The 26,035-nt window shown below is 34.3% G+C and overlaps 1 protein-coding gene and 1 long non-coding RNA gene across 4 annotated transcripts; one reads left to right on the plus strand and one right to left on the minus strand.

Moving 5' to 3' along the window:
• Positions 1-2,362: 2,362 nt before the first annotated feature.
• LOC101744487 (uncharacterized) lies at positions 2,363-25,952 on the minus strand. Of its 3 annotated transcripts, XM_062676151.1 has the most exons (13): positions 25,765-25,952; positions 25,388-25,504; positions 24,662-25,191; positions 24,467-24,577; positions 23,944-24,162; positions 22,488-22,654; positions 22,159-22,274; positions 15,613-15,859; positions 13,979-14,144; positions 13,066-13,176; positions 12,483-12,578; positions 11,770-11,912; positions 2,363-10,795 (listed from the first exon to the last, which is right to left on the minus strand). In XM_062676151.1, the coding sequence occupies exons 2-13, from the start codon at positions 25,417-25,419 to the stop codon at positions 10,754-10,756; spliced, it is 1,980 nt and encodes a 659-aa protein (XP_062532135.1). In that variant the 5' UTR covers positions 25,420-25,504; positions 25,765-25,952; the 3' UTR covers positions 2,363-10,753. The 3 variants fall into 3 exon arrangements, with proteins under 3 accessions (XP_062532135.1, XP_012545226.2, XP_062532134.1); XM_012689772.4 differs by having other exon boundaries at positions 24,467-25,191; XM_062676150.1 differs by lacking the exon at positions 25,765-25,952 and having other exon boundaries at positions 24,467-25,213; positions 25,388-25,497.
• On the plus strand, positions 16,208-22,880 carry LOC134201411 (uncharacterized). Its single transcript, XR_009976688.1, has 2 exons — positions 16,208-16,789; positions 17,157-22,880. It is a non-coding gene; the product is annotated as an uncharacterized LOC134201411 (long non-coding RNA).
• Positions 25,953-26,035: the final 83 nt, after the last annotated feature.

Here is a 26,035-nt window from a genome sequence, read left to right on the forward strand (position 1 = left end):
ATAATGAAGCACACTGCATTTTGCTGATTATTTCCCAGTCCCCTTACTGGTGACAGAGCATCTTGTGAGGCCACACGGTTGGTTACCACCACCCTGCTTAGTTCTGCCGTGAAGCAGTCATGGGTTCAGGTTTATTAAACAATGCAGTTGTAACTTCAACCGTACGTTTCAAGCTGAGCAGTGACATTTACGGTGTGGTGTTCTACGAGCATAAGACAGAACTGAAGGTGTCAACTTCCACCGTGTGTGAACATCACATGTATTTTATTTTTCTTTAGGTCAAGACGCTCGAGATATTATGACACAGATAACGAAACTGCCAGCCATTAATGGACAGTAAAAACACAATTATAGTCGACACGGTGCAATGCCTCAACGGGTCGCCTGCAGATCCACTAACGGTGCTTTAAGGTACCTCAAGCACCGGTCATCGTTCTCGTCAAACCCGTCGCTTGTGACGAAGGGTTCGGCGAGTAAATTAGTCAACAGACACAGCCCACTGAGTTTCTCGCTGGATCTTCTCAGTGGGTCGCTTCTGCGATCCGGCGGTAGATTCTGCGAAGCTCTTGCTAGGGTTAGTGTGAGCAACGTCACCAGGTTAGAGCCCCTCACCTATTCGTTCTGTGAATCTAGCATGACCCATCGATGTCACTAGAATAGGTAGAAAAAAACCTGGTTGCCAACATACCTATGCTATATAGCTACACGCTAATATCGTTAACGGTAGAAGCTTGCAGCCCTTCTGCTTGTAAATTGTCAACTTGATATGAGTTTTTGATGAAAGTTTCCTAAAGCACTCATACCATCCATTACGTAATTGTAAGAGCTTTATTACGATCTATCTCTCAATTTCAGTCGAAACGACAAGGCAATTACACTCAGTATAGTCCCCGGCACGTAACTTGGCAAGAGTCGCTAGATGCGCAGAAGTTGTTTTTTAGGTCTCTTTGGTTGTCAAGCGGGACGCGGGGAAAGACGTAGCACCGTTCCGAGCGCGCGATTGGTGAGTCAGTCGACCCTCCCCTCCCGCACCGCGTCCACGTTCTGTTCGCTCCCGGTTACACATGCGCCTACTAAAGTTGTAGGAACCCTTTGTTTATATTGAGTTTTGGTTAAAAGTTGTTATTATTGTTTTAAATTTAGTTTTTGTTACGAGTTTTATTGTATTAAGTTTGTTTGCAATGCCAGGACCAAATACCAATGACCATATAGTCGATTCAGTCACTGAGCGTTTTATTATTTACGCCAGTGACGACAGCGACTCTTCGTTATGTCGACGATGAGGAGCCAACTCCTTTCACCAGCTCAGGTGCTACCATAAATTTAATCAAAGGGGTAGCACTATTAGAAAATGATAGTGACGACGGTGACACATAATTTTTAATATGAAGTATATTTTTTAAAATAAACTTCTTAACTTTTAATTGTATTATATTTATAACACCTAATACACTTAACGAATTCATCTCTTTTCTTTAACTTTCTTCTAAACACACAGGCTTAAAAATAAATTACGGCAAATAAAAAAATTAATAAAATTAAATTAAATTATATGCGGGCAATAAAAGTGACAATTTTTTTGTTGCAATGTGCACTATGCGCGACATTACCCCCACTACACCAAAACCTTGCCAACTTACGTGCCGCTTACTATACTCTAATGAGTTTATTTACAGGGTAATGAGAGAATCATTAATTTTAAACGTAGTTTCGTTTGTATTTCAACATATAGTAGATCTATATTAGTTACACGGTAACACAGGTAAACGATCTTACCGAATTCCGAAGAAATCACAATACGAATGCCCGTACCTTGAGACGTGGTCAAAATCTCTATTATGTCCTACGTTAAGACATGTGGTCAAAATCTCAATTATGTATTAAATAGCGTCTATTCCACCCTTAAAATCTTAACGCACTATTTAGGAACGGTGAATGGAAGATGTGTTCGCGCCTTACTTATTTAAGTGTGTTGTATTGATTTTTTTCAGTCATGGAAGATGTCCATTACCCTCCTTTATTAATCTTTAATCTTTATATTATATAAAAATGAATTGCTGTTCGTTAGTCTCGCTAAAACTCGAGAACGGCTGGACCGATTTGGCTAATTTTGGTCTTGAATTATTTGTGGAAGTCCAGAGAAGGTTTAAAAGGTTGATAAATATGAAAATGCTTGAAATTAAATAAAAATAACAATTTTCCGGACGGACGGATTCCTTTTGTTTTTTTTTAAATTTATTTTATACAAAAGTTTAGGTCTTTTTTTTATCGATTGAAGCACTACGAAGTCTGCCGGGTCAGCTAGTCTAATATAATTATTTATTGTTTTACTTAAATAATTAAAATAAAAACAACACACGAGTCAAAGTTTTCGAATTTATTTCACTTTTTTTTAGCATCATCTCGTTACACGCAATGGACAATAAACTGTGAACAATTTCAGGCATTTAAAGAGGTAGCGGTTTCACTTATTCATCGAATAGTCACGATCGCAAATATCGGTTCACCGATTTCACTGAACGATACGAAATTAAATGCTCAATAATTAACGACTACACCTTTCAATAAAATCATTCAGTCGCACGTTTCAATTTGAAAAAAAACGGTAAACCGATAATTGTGAATCGGTACGATAATTTTTTTTTTAAATTACAATTATCATCACCACGATTCGCGTATTAGAAGGTACTAAAACACCAATTCTACTATAACCATTCTAACACGTTTCACAATCACGCATTTTAACAATTTCTTAAGACTTCCAAAGTCCTTACAGACAAATACATGAACACTACGGCGTTTAATAATTATTTAAAAAAAAAGAAGAGAGAATTATAATTTCCTAAAAAAACCGTTCGGAAGATTAATTATTATTTGAACAAACAAGACGCTTTTACCGATTTTGAGACAGGCAGTTTAGTAGATTTTGTTTCTCTTCACAGAATTATATATGACATTAAACTAATATTAAAACTTTGACTTTGTAGATTTAAGGCGAACACGTTGTATGGTGACGCAACAATTTTTTTTGTTTTTTTGTTTCTGATTCCCTAATAAATTTTTCGCTAATGCACTCAAATATGCAAAACATCAAAACCTATTCGGTTGAGAGTGAAACTCAACACGTAATAATAAATGTATAATGCAACTAATTAAACCTTAAAATTAACCCTATCAACGTACTTATCACATGTTAGGCTATATTTCGAAACGCTCAATCATCAAACTACCAAGTAAAAACTTAAAAAATATCAAGTGCTTACTTAAATTAAGTTAATCTAAGAGCAGTCAATTCGAATTGTTTCTAAATGTAAAAGATACATTATTATTTTTTTGTTTGTTTGTTAAATATTATAACTCTAAAATACAAGACGATTAAAACTATTGTTGTTTGTATAAAATATTACAAAAAAAAAAAGTGCAGGTACCGCTTCCATTAAGAATAAGCGTATCCGATATTCAATAAAAACTAAACGTGTACGAGTGAATTATTGAAAACATTTCTGCAAAATCAATTTTTTTAAATCTCTTAAATTTTCTAAATCACTAAAAAGTGTTTTTTTTTAAACATATTGATATAACAATTGAGGACATGAGTGGATGAAGAGGATTTGTTAAATTTGAAAAAAAAGGGCAAATGCAATTTCTAAAAATAGCCTTCAATCTCGGAGTTTTAAGGTCTAATATGGTTTATAGGCACATTGAACAGCTTCATTCAATATTAAAAATCAAAAATCTTAAAAATTAAATTAATCCCTCCATCCATTCATGTCTTCAATTATGTATTCAATCGGCAAATAATGAATCGAACGATGTCACTATCCGGATACAGATAAGACACTTAAAAATCAAAAATACCCTACACACGCACACTGGCGTAAAATTTAGTTATTAGGATCTAAATGTGATAAAAGGAACGATTTAGTTAAAATTACACTTCAAATATTATATTAATTTAACACACAGTAACTTATAAAATGGAAACTCCAGTTAAAATCTTCTTTGAGGGCATTATGTGTTCATTTGAGTTAAATGCGATGAAGCCTTATCCCGCGTATTTACGCGTACACAGGTCGTAGACAACATTAAAACGACTTTTACTTTTTTTTGTCATTAGCTTATTTTCCGACTTTTAAAATACTTTACGGTTTTCGTGACGCGAGATTGAATCGTAAAAGCGCTTTTAATTGTGTTTATGCAATGCGGTATATATCAATTATGACAGCGACCATGTGCACTAACGTATAAGTGTGTGACCTGTATACTGTACGGGCGATTTTCTTGTCACGAAATTTGAATTCATAAACGTGAATTTCCATTTTCCTCTATCCTGTTCTCACCACCACCGGAAGCCTTAAATGACGCAACCGCAGAAAATTATCGTCCCTAAATCGAACGAACAGTTAAAGCTTCCGATTAGTGTGCTTAGTGCGAGTTTTTTAAAGTTCTCGATAGCGTTAAAGTCAGCTTATATTTGTATGGAATGGGATCGTTTGCCAACGTTTGCCGCTAGGGGCGTTGTTCCAACTGCATACAAAATTGGGTTAACTTTTACGCTAACGAGAACGTTAAAAAACTCGCACTAAGCACATAGATGTCGGCGGATAGCAAACGATTTGCTCCAATCTTAGATAAGCAAAAGCAATGAGCTTATACTGGTACACACTGAAAGACTTATTAAGTAACATACGATGGTTTCCAAGGTATTTTTTCGCGACAGAAATATCGCCCAAATAGCCCTTATCGTATCTGAATCCCCAAAAGAGTCTGCGTTACAATCGGCAATCAAACTTTTATTAACGTCTGACTATTTCGTATTTTAACATAATCGACCGAAAAAAATAACGTGAAGAAATTGATGAGATTTTTCTACTATTATACTTTTAGTCTTTCAAATTTGCAACATTGGTTAGCAGTGACAAAACAAAATAAACACAGTACTACAAAATCTATAGGTATTAAATAAAAATGGCGCTTAACGAATGGGACGAAGGCGATTTTTTTTTTACCGGGGGATCAAAGTTCACAGAGGTCTCGAGAAACTCGGAAAGCTCTACGGGGAAGCATTCGGGAATCTTCAGCAATTCACTAGGTGTGAGACAACTGCTTCCAAAACAGAAACTTTAATACATACACAATACTTAAACATAAATAAAATTGCATGGCTAAAATAACAAGTCGTCGCCTTCTAACAGAAAAGAATAACAAGAAGACGTCGCCTTCTAACAGAAAAGAATAACAAGAAGTCGTCGCCTTCTAACATAAAAGACGATGTGTACTCGTATGTAGTGATGCGACTATGTTGATTTGTAAATCCCGGAGTCCCGGAATTAACAGATGCACTTCGAGGTTGAAGAAGTAACATCGTGTAGTAGTCGAAATACCATAGCATCAATGACGCAAAAAAAAATTAAATAAATTCTGCAGGAAGCCTTTGAAGTGAAATTTGTGCCAATTTAAACCAGAATCTGCATAAGTGGACAGTGATCACGTCATTCACGTTATGCTATCTGCTAACTATAAACCTCTAAGCACTTTTCGGTTCCCCAACATCAAGCATGGGATACCTGATGATTGGGGACTTGTTGGTAGACTCAACGAGTTAACATGCGACGATTCATATCTATTCCTGTTCAGACAATCTCTTTTTGAACTTATTTTCGAAAAGTAAATCACTTGAAAATTTTGATAATTATTTCGTAGTGCATCTATCTATTGTTTTTTATTGAAATGTTTCAGAGAAGACAGAAAGTTCTGTTACGAAAAAAAATTATGGGCAACATCAAATCTACCACTTCGATTGATGCTAGAAAAAAAAGACGTCAGCAAAACGAAGAGAAAAGGGAGAAAATGCTCGAAAGGGTGAGAAAAAGATTGTAGACTATGTATTTAGCTAAGTTCAAGTTAGCATGAACATATTTGTAAAAAACAAGAGTGTTTTTAAAATATTTTTGTTTGTAACATTATTCAAGCAGTGCTGGTCCTATTTTAATAGAATTGTTTTAAAACTTTACCGATTAGACTTTAAAAAATATGTAGTCGATATCATTATTTTATCACATTGAAATAACGAGGAGGCTTGAGAATTAACAATCAAACCAAGTTTTTAACAACAACTACGAAAAATGGCGAGCACCCATTTTCAGTTATATTCACTGTTAATATATTTAGGTACTGTCATTCAAAGAACCGAACACGCTTAGCAAATAAATTAGAACGAAAAATGTTGTGGCTAAAACATTGATGCGAACTTCAGCTTTTTTTTTTTTTTTTCTACCTATGCTGATAGCCTTGAGAGGCTATTTCAGCTTCACCCTAACGTTTGTAGGTGAGCTCGCGGGGCTCAACCGGAGAGTTGCTAACACTGACCCTAGCAAGAGCAGTGCTTCGCAGAATCTACCACCGGATCGGAAACGCGACCCACTGAGAAGATCCGGCGAGAAACTCAGTGGGCTGTGTCTATGGGTTAGTTCGCTCGTCGAGCCCTTCGTCGCAAGCGACGGGTTCGACGAGGACGGTGACCGGATCGACGAAGACGGTGACCGGGGGCTTCTTTGAGGACATCGTTAAGTTAATGACTACTTTTAGAATATTAGAATTGACGATTGTAATACAGACCCAGACTAAAAATTTATTAATTTAGACACTGTAGTTACTTACACAGTTTGTTAACTTATAAATCCCCTTACATTTAAAAAAAACGATTCAAGCTTTTCACAGTCGGGCAAAGTGACATTGTTCTAAATATTTCATCAAAAAAAGAAGAAATCTTCTAGAAATCAGCGTCATACGTACAGTTGAATTCCATTATAAACGTATATCGAGGGTGAAACGCTATTTGGTTTAAGCGACGTTTCCCTTAATACACAATATCTTTCTTTGTAATTAATTAAAGGTGCGTTTTATTTCGTATTAACAATTCGATGTCATTATTTGAACTTCAATTGAATATGCAATTTCGAAAAGGGCACATGTCGCATATTTTGTCAAATACGTTTTTTTCATATACATGTAGTTTTGAGGCTTACCTACACCCATTTTATAATAATTCCAGTAATTTTCAATTGCCAATTAACACTAAAATATATCTCAAAAGTTAATATTTTAAATTTTACACTACTTTAGAAAATAATCAGTTTTTTTCATTTCCAGAACATTTTACATTTTCAGAGATGTGCCCTTTTCGAAATTGCATATTCAATTATGTTTACCCCATTGAAATAGCTGAAGAAGTTTTTTTTATATGATTTTTTTTTCTATATTTTAAACCCTTTAAGCTCTTATGTAGAGCTGCAAAATTTTCGCTTAAACAAAATATTCTTTCACCCTTCGATATGATTTTGTGAAAAGGTGATGAATAAGATACGGCATTCAATCGGTCACGGACACTCCAGTGTAGAGTTGGGAACTTTAATTACAAAACTAGGAATTATAATAAAATTGTTAATATGACGAGTTTTTTTTTTCCAAACATATTTTTAGTACATAAATTAAATTAAAAAAATACCAATTCAATACTTTTTTCTTTTAAATCGCAACCACAAATCAAATCACATTCAAATTTCTTATTATTTAGGAACATACAAAAATATTATCATTTATTTGGTACTCTGTTCGTTTTATGGTAAATACAAATTATTTAATACGTAAAAGAATTATATACGTTACATTAACCTTGATGACTGCTCCCTACGAAAGTATTGGAAGTGAGTGTTTTTTTTTTACGACTTCAGAAAACATTTATAAAAATCCCGCAACCCCATTAAATATTTCAGTGTTGCAACTGTTTAATGTTGACGTTGCCATAAATTAGGAGAATCAAAGTAGACGCGACGCGACAGACTGACTGAATCTAAAAGATTATAATTATTTAAAATTCGACGAATATGTTTTCATAGTTTAAACAGTTTTTATCGAAAATTTAACTATCCCCTTCTTAATATTAACTAAACTTATCGAACGATATTTTAGACGCGAGAATATATGAGGCCGTCAGCGTAAAAGTGGCCTAAGCTTACCACAGTTAGTATGAAGGCAATTAGGTTTGAATTTTCATGAATTTGAATTTGAGTAGGCAAAAAAAAACAATACGCGCAAAAATTATGTTTATAAAGCTATCTGTTGTCTATGGGTGAAATTGTGGATAGGCCGGATATGCATCAAAATTTATTATATTTTTAATAAACTCCAATATACGTCATATAAGCTTGAATATAAAAAACATTGTGGGTTAGGCCACATTTACGCTGATGGCCTCATAAATAGAACACTCACAAGAATTTCCGAAATCTGCTTCACGAATTTCCTTACCACAGATACTACCAACACATCATGAAAAGCATCATTGATTTATTATTATAGCGTATTTTTAAAACAGCTACACAACGAGTCAGGTGGCACAAACGGGGAAGACCATACCCTGCAGACGAAAACTGATGAAACAGTTGCATACACACCCAAAGATAATTCTAAAACCGTTCGTGCATACATTACTAAAGTACACAAATAAAACACGCGTTCATTTTCTCGTCTCGTATGGATCCATTCATTATTAGGTGACTCGCGATGCTCGACTATACATAATATATAGTATTCAACAATTCCTCTAGTTTACATTATACTAATATCCGTTAACAACGTTTTTGTAAACATTCGTGAAGTTTTTGGATTTTCGCTGATCCGAAACTAGTTTCCGATATATATATTTTTATCGATAATTTAGAATTGACGCTTTAAAGAACAAATATGAGGCATTAGGCAACTTCATTCATTCATTTTAGTACAAGTTCCAAGTTTTGAAATGAATACAGCTTCAATTAATTCATTCAATTGAAGAAAACCCAAAAACTTCACTTAATAAAAAGAATAGCTATATTTGGCTGATGTCTATACTATTTATTGCTTATCTATGGAACTTGGTCGATTGAAAATATGTACTTAATACTATTACATATTTTATTGGTGTTTCTGAGTTATACAAGTGATTTTTAACAATCATACATATGTATATGAAAAACATGTAAAGAATTCAAAATGCAACATTTATTTTATCGTATTCATCGAGCATTAATTAGAATATATTTCTGAAAGTATCATTTGCAATTTATCGATATGAGTATCTAATGTATGTATATATTATCGATATTTCAAGTTATTGGACATGATGATCGCTTGCACTATTTTGAGCAGAAAAACATGTGTTTTACTCATAGGTCATTTTAATAGGTAACATTTGACAATTCATCAAAACTCAACAACGTAGCCTTGTAACGGCGGGCAAAATAATTTTTTTTATTTTTTATGTTAGAACTGCACACTTTTTTCAATTACTATTATATATCTAATTGTAATGACCGATACGAGTAATTTTACTAATAAACCATTCTAAACATAATAAACAATTTCTGATCTAAAAAACTGAACGTTGTTACGATGCTGCGTTAGTTAACAATTTTTCTTTTTTAACGCTAGGGATGTTGCTCTAAAAATCGAAAGCTGATAAGTAGAATCGAATGCAATGATTACTTGTGAAGAAATATCACCACAAATCAATAACCAAATTCGTAGAGAAAACAAAGAAAATAATTTTACAGGATTGTGAACGAGATGTGAGAATAGACAATATTATTGAAAATAAATTAATAATATCTCTGAGTGCTGTGATGAAGATGACAATATTAATAACAGTTCTGATAATTGAACTGAATAAATGCAATATTTTTGTTAAATTATGTACTTTTCTTATTTTTCTCTTGAAATTTACGAAAGAAAAAATAATAATGGGACAGGAATTCACCTGAAGATTTTTAAAATTCACATATGTTTCAAGTCTGTATCGATTCATTCACTTTAATCAATGTTTTTAAGTAGGTCACCTCACTAAGAAGATAAAACTGACAGACGTCAAATGTTACTAAAATGACTCAATAATAGTTATGATTTCTCTTAACACATGTTTGATTGTAGATTAGTTAGCGATGTCATCTGAATTCTATCGATAAAAGTATATTACCCGTTCAAAAACGATTAGAATTAAAGCAATCATCATGTTCAATAATTTCTAATCGATACAACAATAGGGCAGAAAGTTTAAAATATTTAAAAAAATCGGTGCAACTATTCATCACAGTATAACATATTATATAGTACTGATGTATTTTTATTTATTTAATATACACATATTAAGCGTGTTGTTATTGCTTTTTCGAATGAAGTATTATATTTAAAAAATAAATATGTATATAGTATTTATATGTATTTATATATATATGTTTGTTCAACCTACATTACCTACTTTTTAACACCCAAACATCATTTTAATGAACGAACGTCTAACAAAACGAATAGAGTAAGCATACGCACTTTTACTTCCAACTAAAATAGGTATGTACCGATATTAGTTATTTTCCTTATGCAACGCGTCAAGCACATATACATATAACTCATAGCTCATTTTTGCTTTGCTTCAAAAATTCTAATGGAAAAACGATTATACAGAAAATACAACAAAAATGGCCAACACGGCTATCGATATTTTGTTTCTGTGATGTTAGACGTTTAGTTCGAACCCACACCAAACCGTCGCGTTACACAATCTCTACTTACGTACAAATTACATAAAAAAATTAAAGCACGAAGAAAAATATTTTTCGACAATTTCAACTCAACGTAGTCCTATGTTATACGAATTTGTTCCTAAATGTTAAGAGTACATGAGTCATTTAATAAGATAACTTAAAAGAAATTTATTATGTTATGACGGTGCGCTCGACGGCATCGAAGACGGTACTTGTATCTGGAAAGGAAACCTCCTATAGAATGTTGACTGACATCAGACTACAAAAAACAATTTTTTTTCATCCTGCCATATCCTGTTTCACTATATCCGTGTTTTAGCTGGAATACACTCAATATGCAATTTTATTTAATTAATTTTAATATCTATAATTTAGAAAATCCAATCAATTTTATCATACAAGAAAATCCATTAAATAAGACGCGTTCCTCTTAGAATTTTTGGCAATAAAAATAAATATGTTACGATTTATTTATTTTTCGTTTTATTGTATTATCTTTTACCGATAAATCATTGTACATTGTAATGCGGTACATAATGTAATTAAATTTTATCAGACGAGATAAGCAAATTAATTAAAAAAAAACTCTTCCTTAACAAATTTTATCAGAAGAGATAAGCAAATTAATTAAAAAAAAGCTCTTCTTAATGCATTCTCTATCTCGAAAACAGAATACTATATTTTAAAATATGAAATACATATATTCTTTTCACTCATGTCACAGGATTGAGTCTGGATGCAAATCCCCGTGTTACCATTTTATGGCCATGTGTAAAATAAATAGTGCTCAAGAAAGTCAATATGTGGTGCAACGACCTAGGCACAGGTGTGCTCAAGCCATTTGATCCCAGCCTTAGTTTTATTTGTTTGCGTAAAATCTACTCAGTTTTTTTTTTGTGACAAAATACCGTCAGATTTGATTCATTAATAACTATTAAACTATTAACGAGTAAGTGATGGTTGAAATCATAACGAATAGATCATGATGATACGTTTATATATTACGGGTTTTGTTTTATTTGTGACGTCATAATTTTAACACGCATGACCTCATGATTGTTTCGAATTAAATGTGTGCAAAATTATTGATTTAGCTTATAAAAACTTGAGCAATAGTAAAATGACCCAAATTGAGACTGTAAACACTAAGAGACTAAGTCGCATTTCTTTATTATTAATATGAGTAACTTACTTTGTCCTTCGTTTCTGTTTGGGGCGTGAAAACACAGTCGGTGATTGAATCTAACGCTCTCTCGTCTAATACTCTCTCGTCGAGTACAGCTTCCAGCGCCGCTGCTAGCTCCGAACTTTCCGCGAACGAGGACGACCCTTCCGCTAAAAAAATAGGAAATTATTTTTTTAACTTTAAATAAATGATAGCGCGCTAAACAGTTTCCAGGACTATTTCATAAATTCCGTAATTACGCCTTCTATGAAATTTTTCATTCACTTCTATTCTCTTCTATTCATTCATACACTTCTATTCTCTTTTGTTATAAGCACGGGCGTACAGTTTGAACTTTTACTGCTTTTATTCTATGACTCGTGAAATTTCCACGTCTTTTTCTCTGACGGACTACATTAATATATCTACAGCAGTCGAACTTTGAGTCGTGTCTCCAACTATTATCACTATTTTAGAAGAGACAAAGAGAATACAATGTTAAAAGAAGCAGTGGTTTTTTTTTTTCATTTTAAATAATTGACATTTTATACGTGAAAGTAGACCCGGTGATTGACAAATTAAAGAGCGGACGGTTAGCGTGGTATGAACATGTGTTGAGATGACGGCTGATAGAAGAGAATGGAAGAGAAAAATTCGCAGTGCCGACCCCAACTAGTGGGATAAGGTGGAGTCAAGAAGAAGAAGATATAATTGTCATTTTTATGTATGTAAATAAATACCTTGATTAAAAAACTCCGTGAATGCTTCGTCAGGGATCTGACTTAGCACCGCTGGATCTAACAACACGTCAGACGGTACCGTGCCGACTTCGACTTCTGTAAGGTAATGAATTATATACAACAATGTATTCACTGATTTTAATTTAAAAAAAAATTGATTTGGAAAATCAATCAAAACTTATAAAACTTGCCAGTATTATTGAATTGGCATAGAAGATTAATTTAATTTTGTAAATTGAAGTGATGAACTTTAAATAATTATTGTAAACCCATATTTAAACAAAACGAAAAATAATCTTATTCGACGCGATCAGTACCAAAATGTGTTCCGAACGGATGCAATTTAATTTTGAAAATGTTTAAGTAATAATCATAATTGAATATCCTGATGTGGGGAATTTATTCCCAAATCGTATGGTATGCTGACCGGTCATTATAATTTTAATGATCTTTTTTGTACAGATGTTTCTTGATATTATATTAACTTATGTACGAATAACTAAGTTTGGGTGTTACGCTGTGGGAAAGAATAGTATCGGGAACAAATAAATATTCTTTTAACGATACTAATAATGACATTTACCTAGTTCATTTGAATTGTTCGCTGTAGCAATGTACTCATTCTCGCTCAGCGCGCCCATAGTGGTGTCTTCGGAGCTATCGTAATTTGATGAGTTAGAATAAACGTTGATTTCTGAAATAAGTTTAATTAGGATTATTAGTAAAGACCATTCCATTAGGGACTAACGCTGAAAATGAAGTGTCAAACTCGTCATCAGTTACTGATAGGTTCCTGTCCATCTCTGCCGCGATAACATAAGGCGTTTTGATATGAAGTATAGGATTGGCGTTATTCCAGTATAACCGAGATTACGATACCTTAAATTACAAGGAACAGAATTTCGTATAAGTATCTATTGGTTTCAACTTGGCTTTATGGGCATGATCTCTTTGCCTATTGAGAGGAACTAACAAATAGAAAAAGAAAATATCTATGCGCTCGTCAGGATACTTACGCTATGAAAATAAATAGTAATAAACTTATTGGCGGAAACGCGAGGAGCGAAGTTGTGCGAGTTGTTTTATTTTGTGAACTTAATATTTCTTTAGCTTTAAACGTCACGGCGGTTTAGTTATTTGTTTAGCATCGGTGAAAGTGCACAAACTTTGAATATGAAACCAAGCCGCTGAACGTGGCTTCGCGGGATCTTCCAAAAAGTCCACTAACTTGCCAGTAACAACTATTTTTCTAAGTCATTATTTCATCCCATCTCATCTCGTTTCATTCAATTTCATCCCAATTAATTACAGTCTCAAATAAAACAACATCATCTAATTTCGCTACATATCATTTTTCATATAACAGAAATAAAAAATTTAAAAAAAAATAAACTTTTTATAAATTTGAACTGGCAACAATGACAAGAAGCTAGTTGCCATACTTAAAAAAGAAGAAAAAGATAGTAGTTTAATGAAAACGCGAATTTTATTTATACCTGAGAGAGAATGTTCGGCTGAGGGCGGTGGTGCGGGGGGTTTGTTCTTGAGGGGCACGCGACGACGGCGTTTCACTCGTCTCGGAGCCCGTGACGTCATCGGCAGCACTCGACCGCGCACAACCTTCTTCGGTCTTGTATCGCGACATAACTTATCGTAGTTATCCTGCGAGTGACAGAAATGAGAATCAAAATCTATATATATATATATTACTCACTAGCTGACCCGGCAGACTTCGTAGTGCCTCAATCGATAAATAAAAGATCTAAGCTTTTGTATAAAATAAACTTAAAACAAACAAAAGGAATCTATCCGACAGGGGGACACATCAAAGTTAAAACAATTTTTTTATTTATTTAATTTCGAGCATTTTCACATTTATCTACCTTTTAAACCTTTTCAGGACTACCACAAATAATTTAAGACCAAAATTAGCCAAATCGGTCCAGCCGTTCTCGAGTTTTAGCGAGACTAACGAACAGCAATTAATTTTTATATATATAGATACGTGAACCAAAAATATGTACCCATTTTTACGAAAATTGCGCGGACGGAGCAGTATGAAATTTCCCACACTTATAGACAATATAGAGAAGGAGTGCAGAGTGTTAATAGTTTTTTTTTTAAATACGCATAAAAATACATTAAATCAATAAAATACAACATTACACACACTACCATGTCTTTAACACACACGCATATATGTATATTCTTTTGTTTATTGTTGAGTGTGTGGTCAAATTGAGAATAGATTAATATTGTTTGGCTTTAATATTATTTGCCTATAGTGTAGTTTTGGCGAAATTTGTGATTAGAAGTAATCTTTGACAATAAAACCATAATAATGTTATATTAATACTTTAATATATAATAACATAATATCAATTAAATAAAGTCGAATATCGACTACTGAGGGACTACTAGTATGAATAAATTTAAATGTATCAGTAAAATAAAGGTCTGTAGCGGTCTTAAGGTTGATCACAGGCTCAAGTAGCCGGTGAGTACTAAGATGGACCGTAATATGATTTACCCACTAATTGCAAAAAAGCTGAATATAAAAAAAAACGTGTGGGTCTTTGGACGCCCGACAGAAGTGATAACTTAAACGAATCTAACTAAGTTGGACTATTTCATATTGAAATTGTTTAATTTGAGAAAAGCTTAGGTTATAACTTATATTTTATGTATATTAATTAGTACGATAATGCAAGGGAAGGTTATTTATTAATAAAATCTGTTATTGATTATCAAAATTTATTTTATTCTTAGTTACAATTCTTGAATATGTACATTATCGGTACCTAAATTTAAATATATTTATAAATATACAAATAGCCAACAGTTACATATGTGCGTCTGAGTAGAACTGTCGTATGCGCGAGAGAAAGGGAAGGCAGACAGACTGGCGCCGTAACACGTTACGTGACGAAACGGTTTACCCTCCCATAAGAAGTTATCACTTCAAACATAAAGTGTCAAATAGATATGCCGCAGAAGAGAAACTTTGAAAGTTACCTATCTCATTCTCTTGCACCCTAAATCCTGTATTGGGTACGTATGTGTCTTTATACCTTAAAAAGTTTAAACCTCATTACATCATTTGATTTCGAGAATAACAGTTCACGCTTACCCGTTTCCAAGCGTGTTCGGCGCAGAGTGGCGTGTGTTCGTGCAGCGGAAGCAGCGGATGCCTGCAGCGGGCCCCTCCAGCGAACACCGCAGCACAAGCCGCGTACAAGCGCTGTTCCGCTGCCAAAGTAACGTGCGCTAGACAATAACGTCCGCACGGCAAGGGTTCCGCCTCGCATTTTTCTTCGAGGCACTTAGCTTTCGTGGCATCCCATGAACCACTCTCGCCACCAGACCAACCGCTTTCTCTGTAATTTATTCTTTATTTAATTCAAAAAAATGTCGTCAGTATGACAGTTATGGGTCAATTATAATTACAATGTCAACGACCTTGTAAATCTTTTCTTTTTTTTATTGCTTAGGTGGGTGGACGAGCTCACAGTCTACCTGGTGTTAAGTGCTTACTGGAGTCCATAGACATGTACAACGCAAATGCATCATTCACCTTGAGATATGAGCTCTAAAGTCTCAGTATAGGTTATGAAAACGCATTAGAAAATTATTATTTTTTCGAAAAATTCATTCGTCCGATTTTTCGCAAATGGTGAATCGCCAGCACCATTATCACCAACCAACTGATGTAACGAGTAAATACGAATAATCCTTACATTCGTCATAAAAAAGACACTGTGTGCGATGATTCATAACGAGTGCCGAATGAAGAAACACAATTAAGCCATTACTCGTGTCCGTACGTATTCGCCCGCACTCGTCGAGTATCTAAATGACACGTAACGAACTCAGATTTACGTAAATGAAACAAAGATTTCTCCTTCGAGTGCAATAACTATAAAAATACTAACGTAAGAACAAAACTGTCTATTAATAATTATTAGGTATATATTACTGTGTAATGATTAATTTACATTCGAAATAATCCTTTTCAAAATGTATTTTATTGACGATTTCTTATCGTTTTTCGCAGTTCCATTTAACCTTTGCCCGTTGTTTCATTGCGTGTTTAGTATATGTGAAAGAGCACTTGTACTGATTGAATATTTTGTTTATATTAAAGTAGTGAAGCTTGGTTACGTTCCGATGTGACCATAGAAAGTTGTTCGATAAAATATTTATTTCTTGAAATTACTCGCGCGCTAAATATTAGAGACAGTTAAGGACGCGCTAAAGACACTATAAGAGCAAACCTTCCCCGAAATGATAACAACAAGCATACCAAGGTTCGTCATTATCGGATAAATTTTTTTTTTATTGCATAAATGCCTGCTTCGAGTTGGGACGGTTTCCGGCGCAGTGGAGGACGGGCAGACTCATCCTACTGAGAAATGGGGCGCCCTGCAGGCTTACGCTCCATTTTTTTGCTGGACGAGGGGGAAAGGTTATTGAAGCGAGTCGTCCCTGTCTGCATCTGTGCGGGTCTCGATCTGTCCAGGGGCAGTACGGGTTCAGAGAGGGACCGTTCTACCATCGACGCAATCATGAGCGTGCATGCCCTCTCTAATACGGCCATCGCCAGGAGCGAGTGGGTTTGGAGGTGTCGTTGGACCAGGCAACGCGTTTAACACCCATCCGGATGGTTCATTCCAGAGCTGGATGGCAAATGGATGGATGGCAAATGGATACTTGGCAAAATGATCTTGGAAACACTGAATGAGCAGCAGTTCCAGGCAGTAACAAAAAACTTTGCTGCATTGGCGATTGGATAACTTAGGTTCGTTTTTTTATTGTATGTCTATATGTTCGTATTTCAGCTGTTAATTTACGTGAAAACTATTGGCAAATTTGATATTTTGAAGATAGGTTGTATTCTATCTAGCAAGCGCTTGACAACTGGGTTTTGGAGATATAGCGGGATAATCCTACTATGCTCCCAATGTTTATCAACACAATATCGAAATTATTAAAACAAAACAATTGTTTTATTGGTGATGTTTTACAGAATGAATTAATTGAGAACACTAAAGGAAAGATTCTCAATGCACTTTTGTACCTACGTATTTAAATAACATTAACACTAATTGTCATTGACATTTTGATATTGTCAATTCTTTGTATAGGCACAGATACATACAAGGTCGTCAAGGCCATAATCATATATAATTGAAAATATTTATGTGTTAATATGTCAGAAAACTAAAAGGTTAGGCGAGATTCTAAATAAATTTCTAAATAATCCTCGAGGTAGTTATATTCACGATGATTCGTTGTGTGGTTTGATGGTGATGGATGCTCTTATTGTCTTGACCTGTATTTATCAATATACGTAAAGGAAATAATCAACGTAACATAACTTTCACTAATTTAAAAACGTCCGATGAACTTGAAAATTAGGACACGCATCAAGAACGATGACTTTTATACGACCCAGGCAACGACGAAAAGCAAAGCCGCGACATGCTTGGTTGAAAAGCATTCTTGTCAGTCCCCAGTCTTCAGTATTGCTTGCAATACGTGCTTTTAGGCCCCTCAAACACCGGCCACCGTCTCTCACTCTTGGTCGTGATCGACGAGTTCGACGAGAGGATCAATCCGTAGACAAAGTATACCGAGTTTCTCGCCGGATGGGTTCGGAGGCGTTAATGTCTTCAGGTCCTTAGGATCTAGTAACCACATCACAACAGATGGAACTGGGAGCGCGTTTACACATTTAAACAATGAAAAACTTTTTACAAGTATCTCATAAAGTGAGGTATACGAACATGTATTATGACTGCCATACTTCCACGAAGAAATGCGATTACCGCCAGCCACCTCGAGCATAAGAATGATATCTCAATTGTGTTGTATAACGGCTGATCAAATCGGAACGCGGGCCTGCTTCACTGCAGAAACAGGCAAGACGGTGGTACTTATTCGTGCGGGCTTACATTGTTCCCTACCACCGTCTAATGGCATTAAATGGTAAAATTAAGCCCACCGAGTCCCTCGCCGGATCTTCTCGGTGCGTCGCGATTCCGATTCGGTGTTAGATTCTGTGAAACGCTGCTTTGCTAGGGCTGGCGTTGCCAAATTCTCTCAGGTTTATGAGCTCACCTAACCGTCCGCGCGTTACTGGAATAACCTCTTAGGCTACCAGCGAATAGGTAAAAAGAACGGTAACAGTACAGTGGTCTCATTACTTTGACTAAATATAACCAGGTTGAAAAAAGAAAGAGGTGTCATATGACCACCCGGTTGGAATGGAGCTCCATTTTCCATTTTTTTGTGTGTATATTAAGTAGTAATCAAATAATAAATAAAGAGTCAGTATAAAATAAAAACCAATCATAAAATTTGAATAAATGCGAACAAAGTTGGTATTGCTTTAATCATGGATTTCTGGAATATTCGTGAAAATAGGTACATTACTGTCTTATCTTATTATTTAATATAAATTTATAAAATTTCTTTGAATATATTAAAAATTGACGACCAGTTGAATCGATAGAAAAAAGTTTCACTTGCCTAGGTGATCGGAAAGTGCCCCTTAACTCATTAGACATCAGGAAAGTGCCCCAAAAATCACTGCAAACTGTCGCTTTTTGGGGTCGTTTTTCATTATTACTTTTTCCGGTCTAGCCCCTTAGTCCGCAAACAAAACATGCGCTAATATGCGTAAAAATATATTTGTTTGTCTTGTCATTCAAGTGTGATCATGTACGTATTATTAAAAATATGTTTTCATTAATGTATTATGTTACCACTACTGCCACTCGTGTTTATTTTCGAGAAATGTTCTCTTTAATTCGATTTATACCTAACGAAAAATTGTACTATGTCATTTATATTAATACATGTGTCATGCGCAATTATAAATATCCTGTTTTTTAAATCCAATGTTCAAGTTCCAGTCACCGCGACGGCTGTGCAAGTTCATTGACACTTACGATGACACCGCGCGTATCAATTTTTCAAGGAATGTACACACAACGTTTCTTGTCTTGATTGCAGTTGAGAATTCAGTTTTTTTTTTCAGTATCAACAGGAGGCTTTGCTTATACGTGTGTGCATCGAAAAATAACTAAATAACATCGTATTTTAATACATCTACTATATTATCGTGTACTAACGGCGGATCCAGGGGGGGGATGACACCCCCCCCCCCCCCCGAGCAGATTCCAGGTTCAGTTTTGCGGAGTTTTGCGTCATACCCCTCGACATACCTCTAGCTGATAGTACTTCTCTGGATGTCTTCAAGAGAAGATGGCAATATGTACGTGTATATGTACAAGTTATTATGTGTTAAGTTTTTCAAGTGTACAATAAAGAATAAATATCTTTAAGTACAGTACTTACGTACATTAATAAAATACCTACTTTTAACTTGTATCTATTGTTATCAAAATTAAATTATAAGTTCTTGACTTGACCACGACTATGTGACCCCCTCTTGGCGCCAAAGCTGGACCCGTCCTTGTCGTGTACAAATAAATGTTTTGACTGATTTCAATGAAACGAAAATATTTTCTTTCAACGTAGCTGCGATACTATCGTGAAATGTATACTCGTAATATATATATTGAAAATATAACAATACGATAATAAATGAAGATATAATATTATTGTTACAATAATGAACAAACTTCACATGCAATAATTGATCCAAGCACAGCATGAGGGTTCAACAAACGGAGAACGGTAAGTAAGTAATAAATGAAGGAATGAATATTAAAATACAATTATTACTGTATCATTTTCTGAGCATCAAAAGTAAATTTCAACTGAATCTCAATATCAGAGCTGATGGTTGTAAAGTGTGCGGATTTTATTCAATATGAATAAAATTTAAGCACTGTTCATTGGTAATTATTTGGGAACAGCTGGAACGATTTGTCATTATTTTTTGATTCGTATTAATACGGATATCATATATTTTTTAAGAAATAATAACATAGATAATGTCTGTCGGGGAGTCTAGCAGATTGTAATGAAACTCCAGAATTTTGATTACATTTTAAACTCATCTAATATGCTACACATAAAATAAACCAAGACAAACTAGTTTTTGTTACGAATGCACTGTATTATATCTCATTGGCTAGACTAATGACATACATTAATTACATTCTCAATTAGCTCCTGACGGAAGCGGATTTTAATTACTATAGTTTTAGATGAACGTTTGAATCGAACAATTGCTTCTTATGTTCTTAGTATTCAGGCTCACTCTAGAATTTTTCTAGCGCTACCCTCAGGGACCATAGACAAATGGATTCGCTGTTGTATCTTGTATCACGAGAATTAGAGTAGATGACTGATTCTCATCAACGTCAAACATGCCAACGGGTAAGACCAAGCTTACCGTTAACACATTGAAAACTATGACGGACCATGATGTGTCCACGGCATACTTTCCCCTTGGGCCGCACCAATATATCAAGAATAGTTCAAAAATTATATAAGTGTTTTTTCGCAAATATTGTCAAAAAGTATCTCAAAAATAATTGGCGATTTACGGAAACTAATGGTAGTTTTCCAATTACAGCACAAGAGCGCATTATGCGGCATAATGCTCAACGTTGAATGTTCCAACTATAGCAACGCTTCGCACAATCGAGCACTCTCAAAAGTACTGCTCTCGCGTGATACTCGCAATCGATACCAACTCAGTGACAGAAAATTGACAAGTGTTTTTTCTTTAAATTGGCATTGATCAAAATTTTGTTTATATTATCGTTAGTAATATGATTTAATGTTGAAAAAAATTGTAAGGCTTTCGTTTCGTCGTAGTTTCTTAGAAATAATCAATGTTAATTAAAACTGTGCTAACTTAGCGCACTCTGCTGATGCATTTGAAAACTAATTCACTTTCCAATTAAGCTTCAGCATAATTCGGCATTGTGCGTCACTGAGTCGCATGCTCTGTAATTGCAAAACTACCAATGACTAGTCATTATTTTCCGAGGTGTCAAATGTCCGTTGCGCCACCCTGGACCCAACTTATTGGCGGTCACAGGGTGTCCGCCACGGCCTGCTGACCTAAGCATGGTTTCTAGTCTAGAAATTTCGTGTCCCCGGACATGTCATAAGCACCGTAGTGGAGAATTGACATTACTCATTGACTAGAATATTAATATAAAGCTGTAAATCAATTTACTTTTTCCCCCCTTCCTATTCGCTGGTAGCTTAAGGGAGCTATTCCAGCTACGACCGGACGGGTAGGTGAGCTCACGGGCTCCTAATACTAGCCCTAGCAAGAGTAGTGCTTCACAGAATCTACTACCGGTTTGGAATCGCGACCCGCTGAGAAGATCCGGCGAGAAAGTTAGCGGGCTGATGGTTAGCTTAGGTTGTACGTCGAATTCTTTGTCGAGTTCGACGAGTACGGTTACCGGAGTCCCTGAGCCTGCTCCTAGTGCTAGAGCTAAAGGCGTCTAATTCAGCAGTTGTTGGATCTGATGTATCCGTAAGGAAGTGTAAGAGTGGAGAATTCATTACAGATTTGAATACGAAACAAATGATCTGTGGATTCGTCCCCTTTTCAATTTATAAAACTCTTCGAATCTGGCCGCATAACCGATTTGCGGGAGAAATATGCATACTCTCAAAGTGAATCATAATCAATAGTTAAGATAGGGACTGCATAAATATTAATGTTCAATATACACACCTTAGCCGTCTTCTTTCATTCGATGTTAGAACTGCAGGCATACCTCGCATGGCCAGCAGGTGGTTAACTGTATGTGTTGGTAAGTGATATGAAGGACCTTGCTTGTTCAGCTGTTTCTGTAAAGGTTATTACTATCATTGTATTTTTGTAATGTGACATGTATTTTTTTTTAGCTCATTAAAAAAAACAATCATCTCTCAAAATATATTTATGTTTAGGATTTAAAAAAAGCTATTTCTTTGATACTCAACACTAAATAGGGATGTAACGTTTTAAAGTTTCAAAAATATACTCTTACTTCTATGTGAACATTTCAATTACAGAATTACTTTGATTAATGTTGCTAGTGCTCTATCATCTCTGTAGTCTCTGGCTAGTTTTAGTCCTGTATGTGCTCTCACAACGTGCCTCCGTAAAGCAGCCCGACGCAGCGCCAGCCTTGCACTTCGACTTTCTGCTGCTGTTTCTTCAACGCAGACCGGACCTCCGCCTGATTCTGAAATATAACAGTGATTTTCCATTAATAAATAGTTATTTACATTGAAACTCAATTGCATTGTATAAATTGTCCTATTTTTATATTTGCACACTCAGAAAATATCTTACTAACAATTTCAATAAAAATATATTTAGTACAGAATTCATTTACAGTTAGTTTACAATAAAATATATTTTGTAACAGCTAATGTATGTGAAAAAATATTATAATATTAATGAACAAACTCGCATTGTTATTATGATGATACACAACATGAAACACAAGTAACTAAGCCACAAAACAAAAAAAAATCGCTTGAATAAAGAAGACCCAAAGGTTTTTTTTTTAAATTAACTCTCTTTTTTATCTCGCCTACAATAGCCATTAGCTAATTCAAATAAAAAATAATCTATAAAATAATCAACTTCACCTACAATTTTGATATAAATGTTTAAAGTCAATGACCTCAAAGTCATTGATAATGAACTCCCGAATAAACTGACCTTCAGCTGTGTCATAACAATCTGCAGAATATTTGTTATACTTCTGATGTCAAATGACCTTTAACTTGCATGATCAACATTATGTATGCACATATGGATACAAATTTATCATAATAATTTTAAACTTCACAGAATACCTGCTGTATACAGATGAATATGGATGGTTTACTCTTACTTATGTAGTTAGATTGATTTGAATGTGGTTAAAATTTGACTTTTTTTTTTTTTTTTTATTGCTTAGATGGATGGACGAGCTCACAGCCCATCTGGTGTTAAGTGGTTACTGGAACCCATAGACATCTACAACGTAAATGCGCCACCCACCTCGAGATATAAGTTCTAAGATCTCAGTATAGTTACAACGGCTACCCCACCCTTCGAACCGAAACGCATTACTGCTTCATGGTGGAAATAGGTAAATAATATTATTTTATATTTCAATGATATTTAAGTTCTGACACTATGTAAGCAAGCATATTTTAAGCTATGGTCCAACTAATTTAATATTGCAAAAAAAATTCAATTAGTCACCACTTTTCACAAAGAAAATTTGATTATAGAACAAATTTACGTTTTACCAATTTAGATTTCAAAGTTTGTAACATGAATAAGTTAATTTATTTCTTAGAATATTTTTGCATACAAGCTTTCTAAAAATATGGCAATGCAAAAAAATAAATTAAATATATTCACAATTTTCTGTTTATAGTTTGTTTATTTATACTTATTTTACTACTCCTTACTTATTGTATCTTTTATTTGACTAAAAATGTTTTCATTTATATTACACTTTTCATGTATTACCATAATCAGGAATATTATCATCATCACTACTGCTCGTGTCAACCTGCCTGAACCCAGGACGTTTGCTGTCCAGCGGTCCACAGCTAAACAATATTTCTCCTGGAGCATGCCATGTACCACAAGGTACAGGCAAAGCACGGTTTTGGATAGATATCCGTTGCAAAGCTTCATGAACAGCTGGTCCTCGGCCTTTACGCTGTTTTGATTGATGTGTCTTTCCTATTTAAAAAATTGAATCATGTATTTTTTATGCCTTCGTAAGTGTTATGTTTTACAGGTCTCTTACAGATTGGTACCGCCATCCTACCTATTTCTGCTTTAAGGTAATGCATCCAAATTTTTTGGAAGGCAAGCAGTTTTAAAATACATTTGAGACTACGACTTTATATTTCAACAAAGACATCGGCAGTCATCACTTTAACAATTTATACTAGGTGCCCATCTGCCCATTTATCATAAAATTCCAAATGGGATTCCTTTTCATTTTTAGCAATATCATATTAAATTATAATGAAGCACTAACCTGCAGATGCTTTTTTGGGTGGTGTTGTAGGTACTTTAATGACAGAAGCAACAGATTCCCTATTAATGACTACTTTATTATCAACCAATCCTTGTTCTCTTTTGAAGACATCTAAAAAAGTTTCGTTGCTAGACGTTTTTGACAACAAGATGGTATTATCATTTACATTAACATTATTAATACTGTTTTTATTACTTGTAGCTGTTGCATTTTCAATCTGACAGGGGCCACTTCCTTGATTAATTGAAGTTGTCGACTCTCTACGTATTGGCTCTTTAACCTGTTTAGTTTTCAATGCTTTGGTATTTGTAGTCTTAATATCTGTAGCAGTCTGCTTGGAGATGTGTGTGTAATGTCCGTTTGTGACAATTTCTTCTTTTTCCTTTTTAACATCACCATTTGTATATTTTACTGGTACCTCTAAATCTTTACTCGGATTCTCTAACTTGATTTTATCATGATCCAGCATATATGCATCTTCTGTATGACTAACGGTGATCTCACCAGCAACAACATCAGTATCATGAAACGTGTATAACTCGTTTGGATCTATTTTGAATTTAGTAAAGAAATTGTCATTAAATGGAGTTATGTAAGTTTGTTCATCACCGGAATTGTCATGTATAAACATGTTGACATCGCCACATCCCGATACACCTTCAACAGCCATTTTATATTGTGTAGCACAGCTTGCATCTGATATGTTTTGTGGAATACCACTAAAACTGAAGCCAGGACACATTATGCCTATTACGAATGATATTTAATAAAAATTTAAAAAATGATATAGAAGTGTTAAGATAGTTTGCCAATTTTATCAATTAATATGCAATTTCATTATAATTATGGTTTAATGATTAATTATCTACATTAATTAGGTATCTTAAGTTATAAAAAGTTTTTGTTACACTCAAAACTTACCCAACATTTTCTGAAGCACTCAAATAAGACATACTGTGCTCATTTTACATTTAAACTTCCAAACAAAAAATTGTTTTACAAATTGCTTGCAAATTAGTTTGGTCCCATCTCTTCATACTGGAATAACAAATTGATTACTTAATAAACTATGTTTTTTACTCTTTTTATTATGAAAATCTCTGTTTCAAGTTTCTCCTTGCAGTTTTAACTGTTACTGACACATGTCAAATTAGTTATTTAAATATTTTTAATAGTTTTCACAAAATGCAGTGTAAAGTGTGATGAAGTAATTAAATGTAAACTATTTGTTTTATTGTTGTCCAATCTGAAACAGTTATAAACATTGTTTCAGGAATATGATGATAAACGATCCTCACATGATTAAACGACTATATTATAGTTAGTTTTGTTCCTGGAATTATTGCAGTATATTATTAAATGTTAAAAGTGTTTTAATTAGCAATTTTATTAGGTTATGAGCATACAATTATTAAATAAAACAAAATTGTTAGAAACGAACAACTGACATAACGCAGCAAATGGCAGCCAAGATCCACAGATGAACAAAATTGCTACTGTTTTTGCTATTTTGAAGTGGCTGTATATAATCGGAGGCATGTGCCCAATCGAATTCGAGGTCAGTCAAAA

This window comes from Bombyx mori, chromosome 25 (genome assembly GCF_030269925.1).
Source record: "Bombyx mori chromosome 25, ASM3026992v2".
NCBI classification, from domain to species: domain Eukaryota; kingdom Metazoa; phylum Arthropoda; class Insecta; order Lepidoptera; family Bombycidae; genus Bombyx; species Bombyx mori.

Coding starts and splice junctions, on each gene's coding strand:
- LOC101744487 (XM_012689772.4), bottom strand. CDS start 25,419: ATGTCTTATTTGAGTGCTTCAGAAAATGTTGG. Junction 22,655..23,943: donor TGATAATATTCCTGATTATG/GTAATACATGAA, acceptor GTTATATTTCAG/AATCAGGCGGAGGTCCGGTC. Junction 22,275..22,487: donor CACTAGCAACATTAATCAAA/GTAATTCTGTAA, acceptor TAACCTTTACAG/AAACAGCTGAACAAGCAAGG.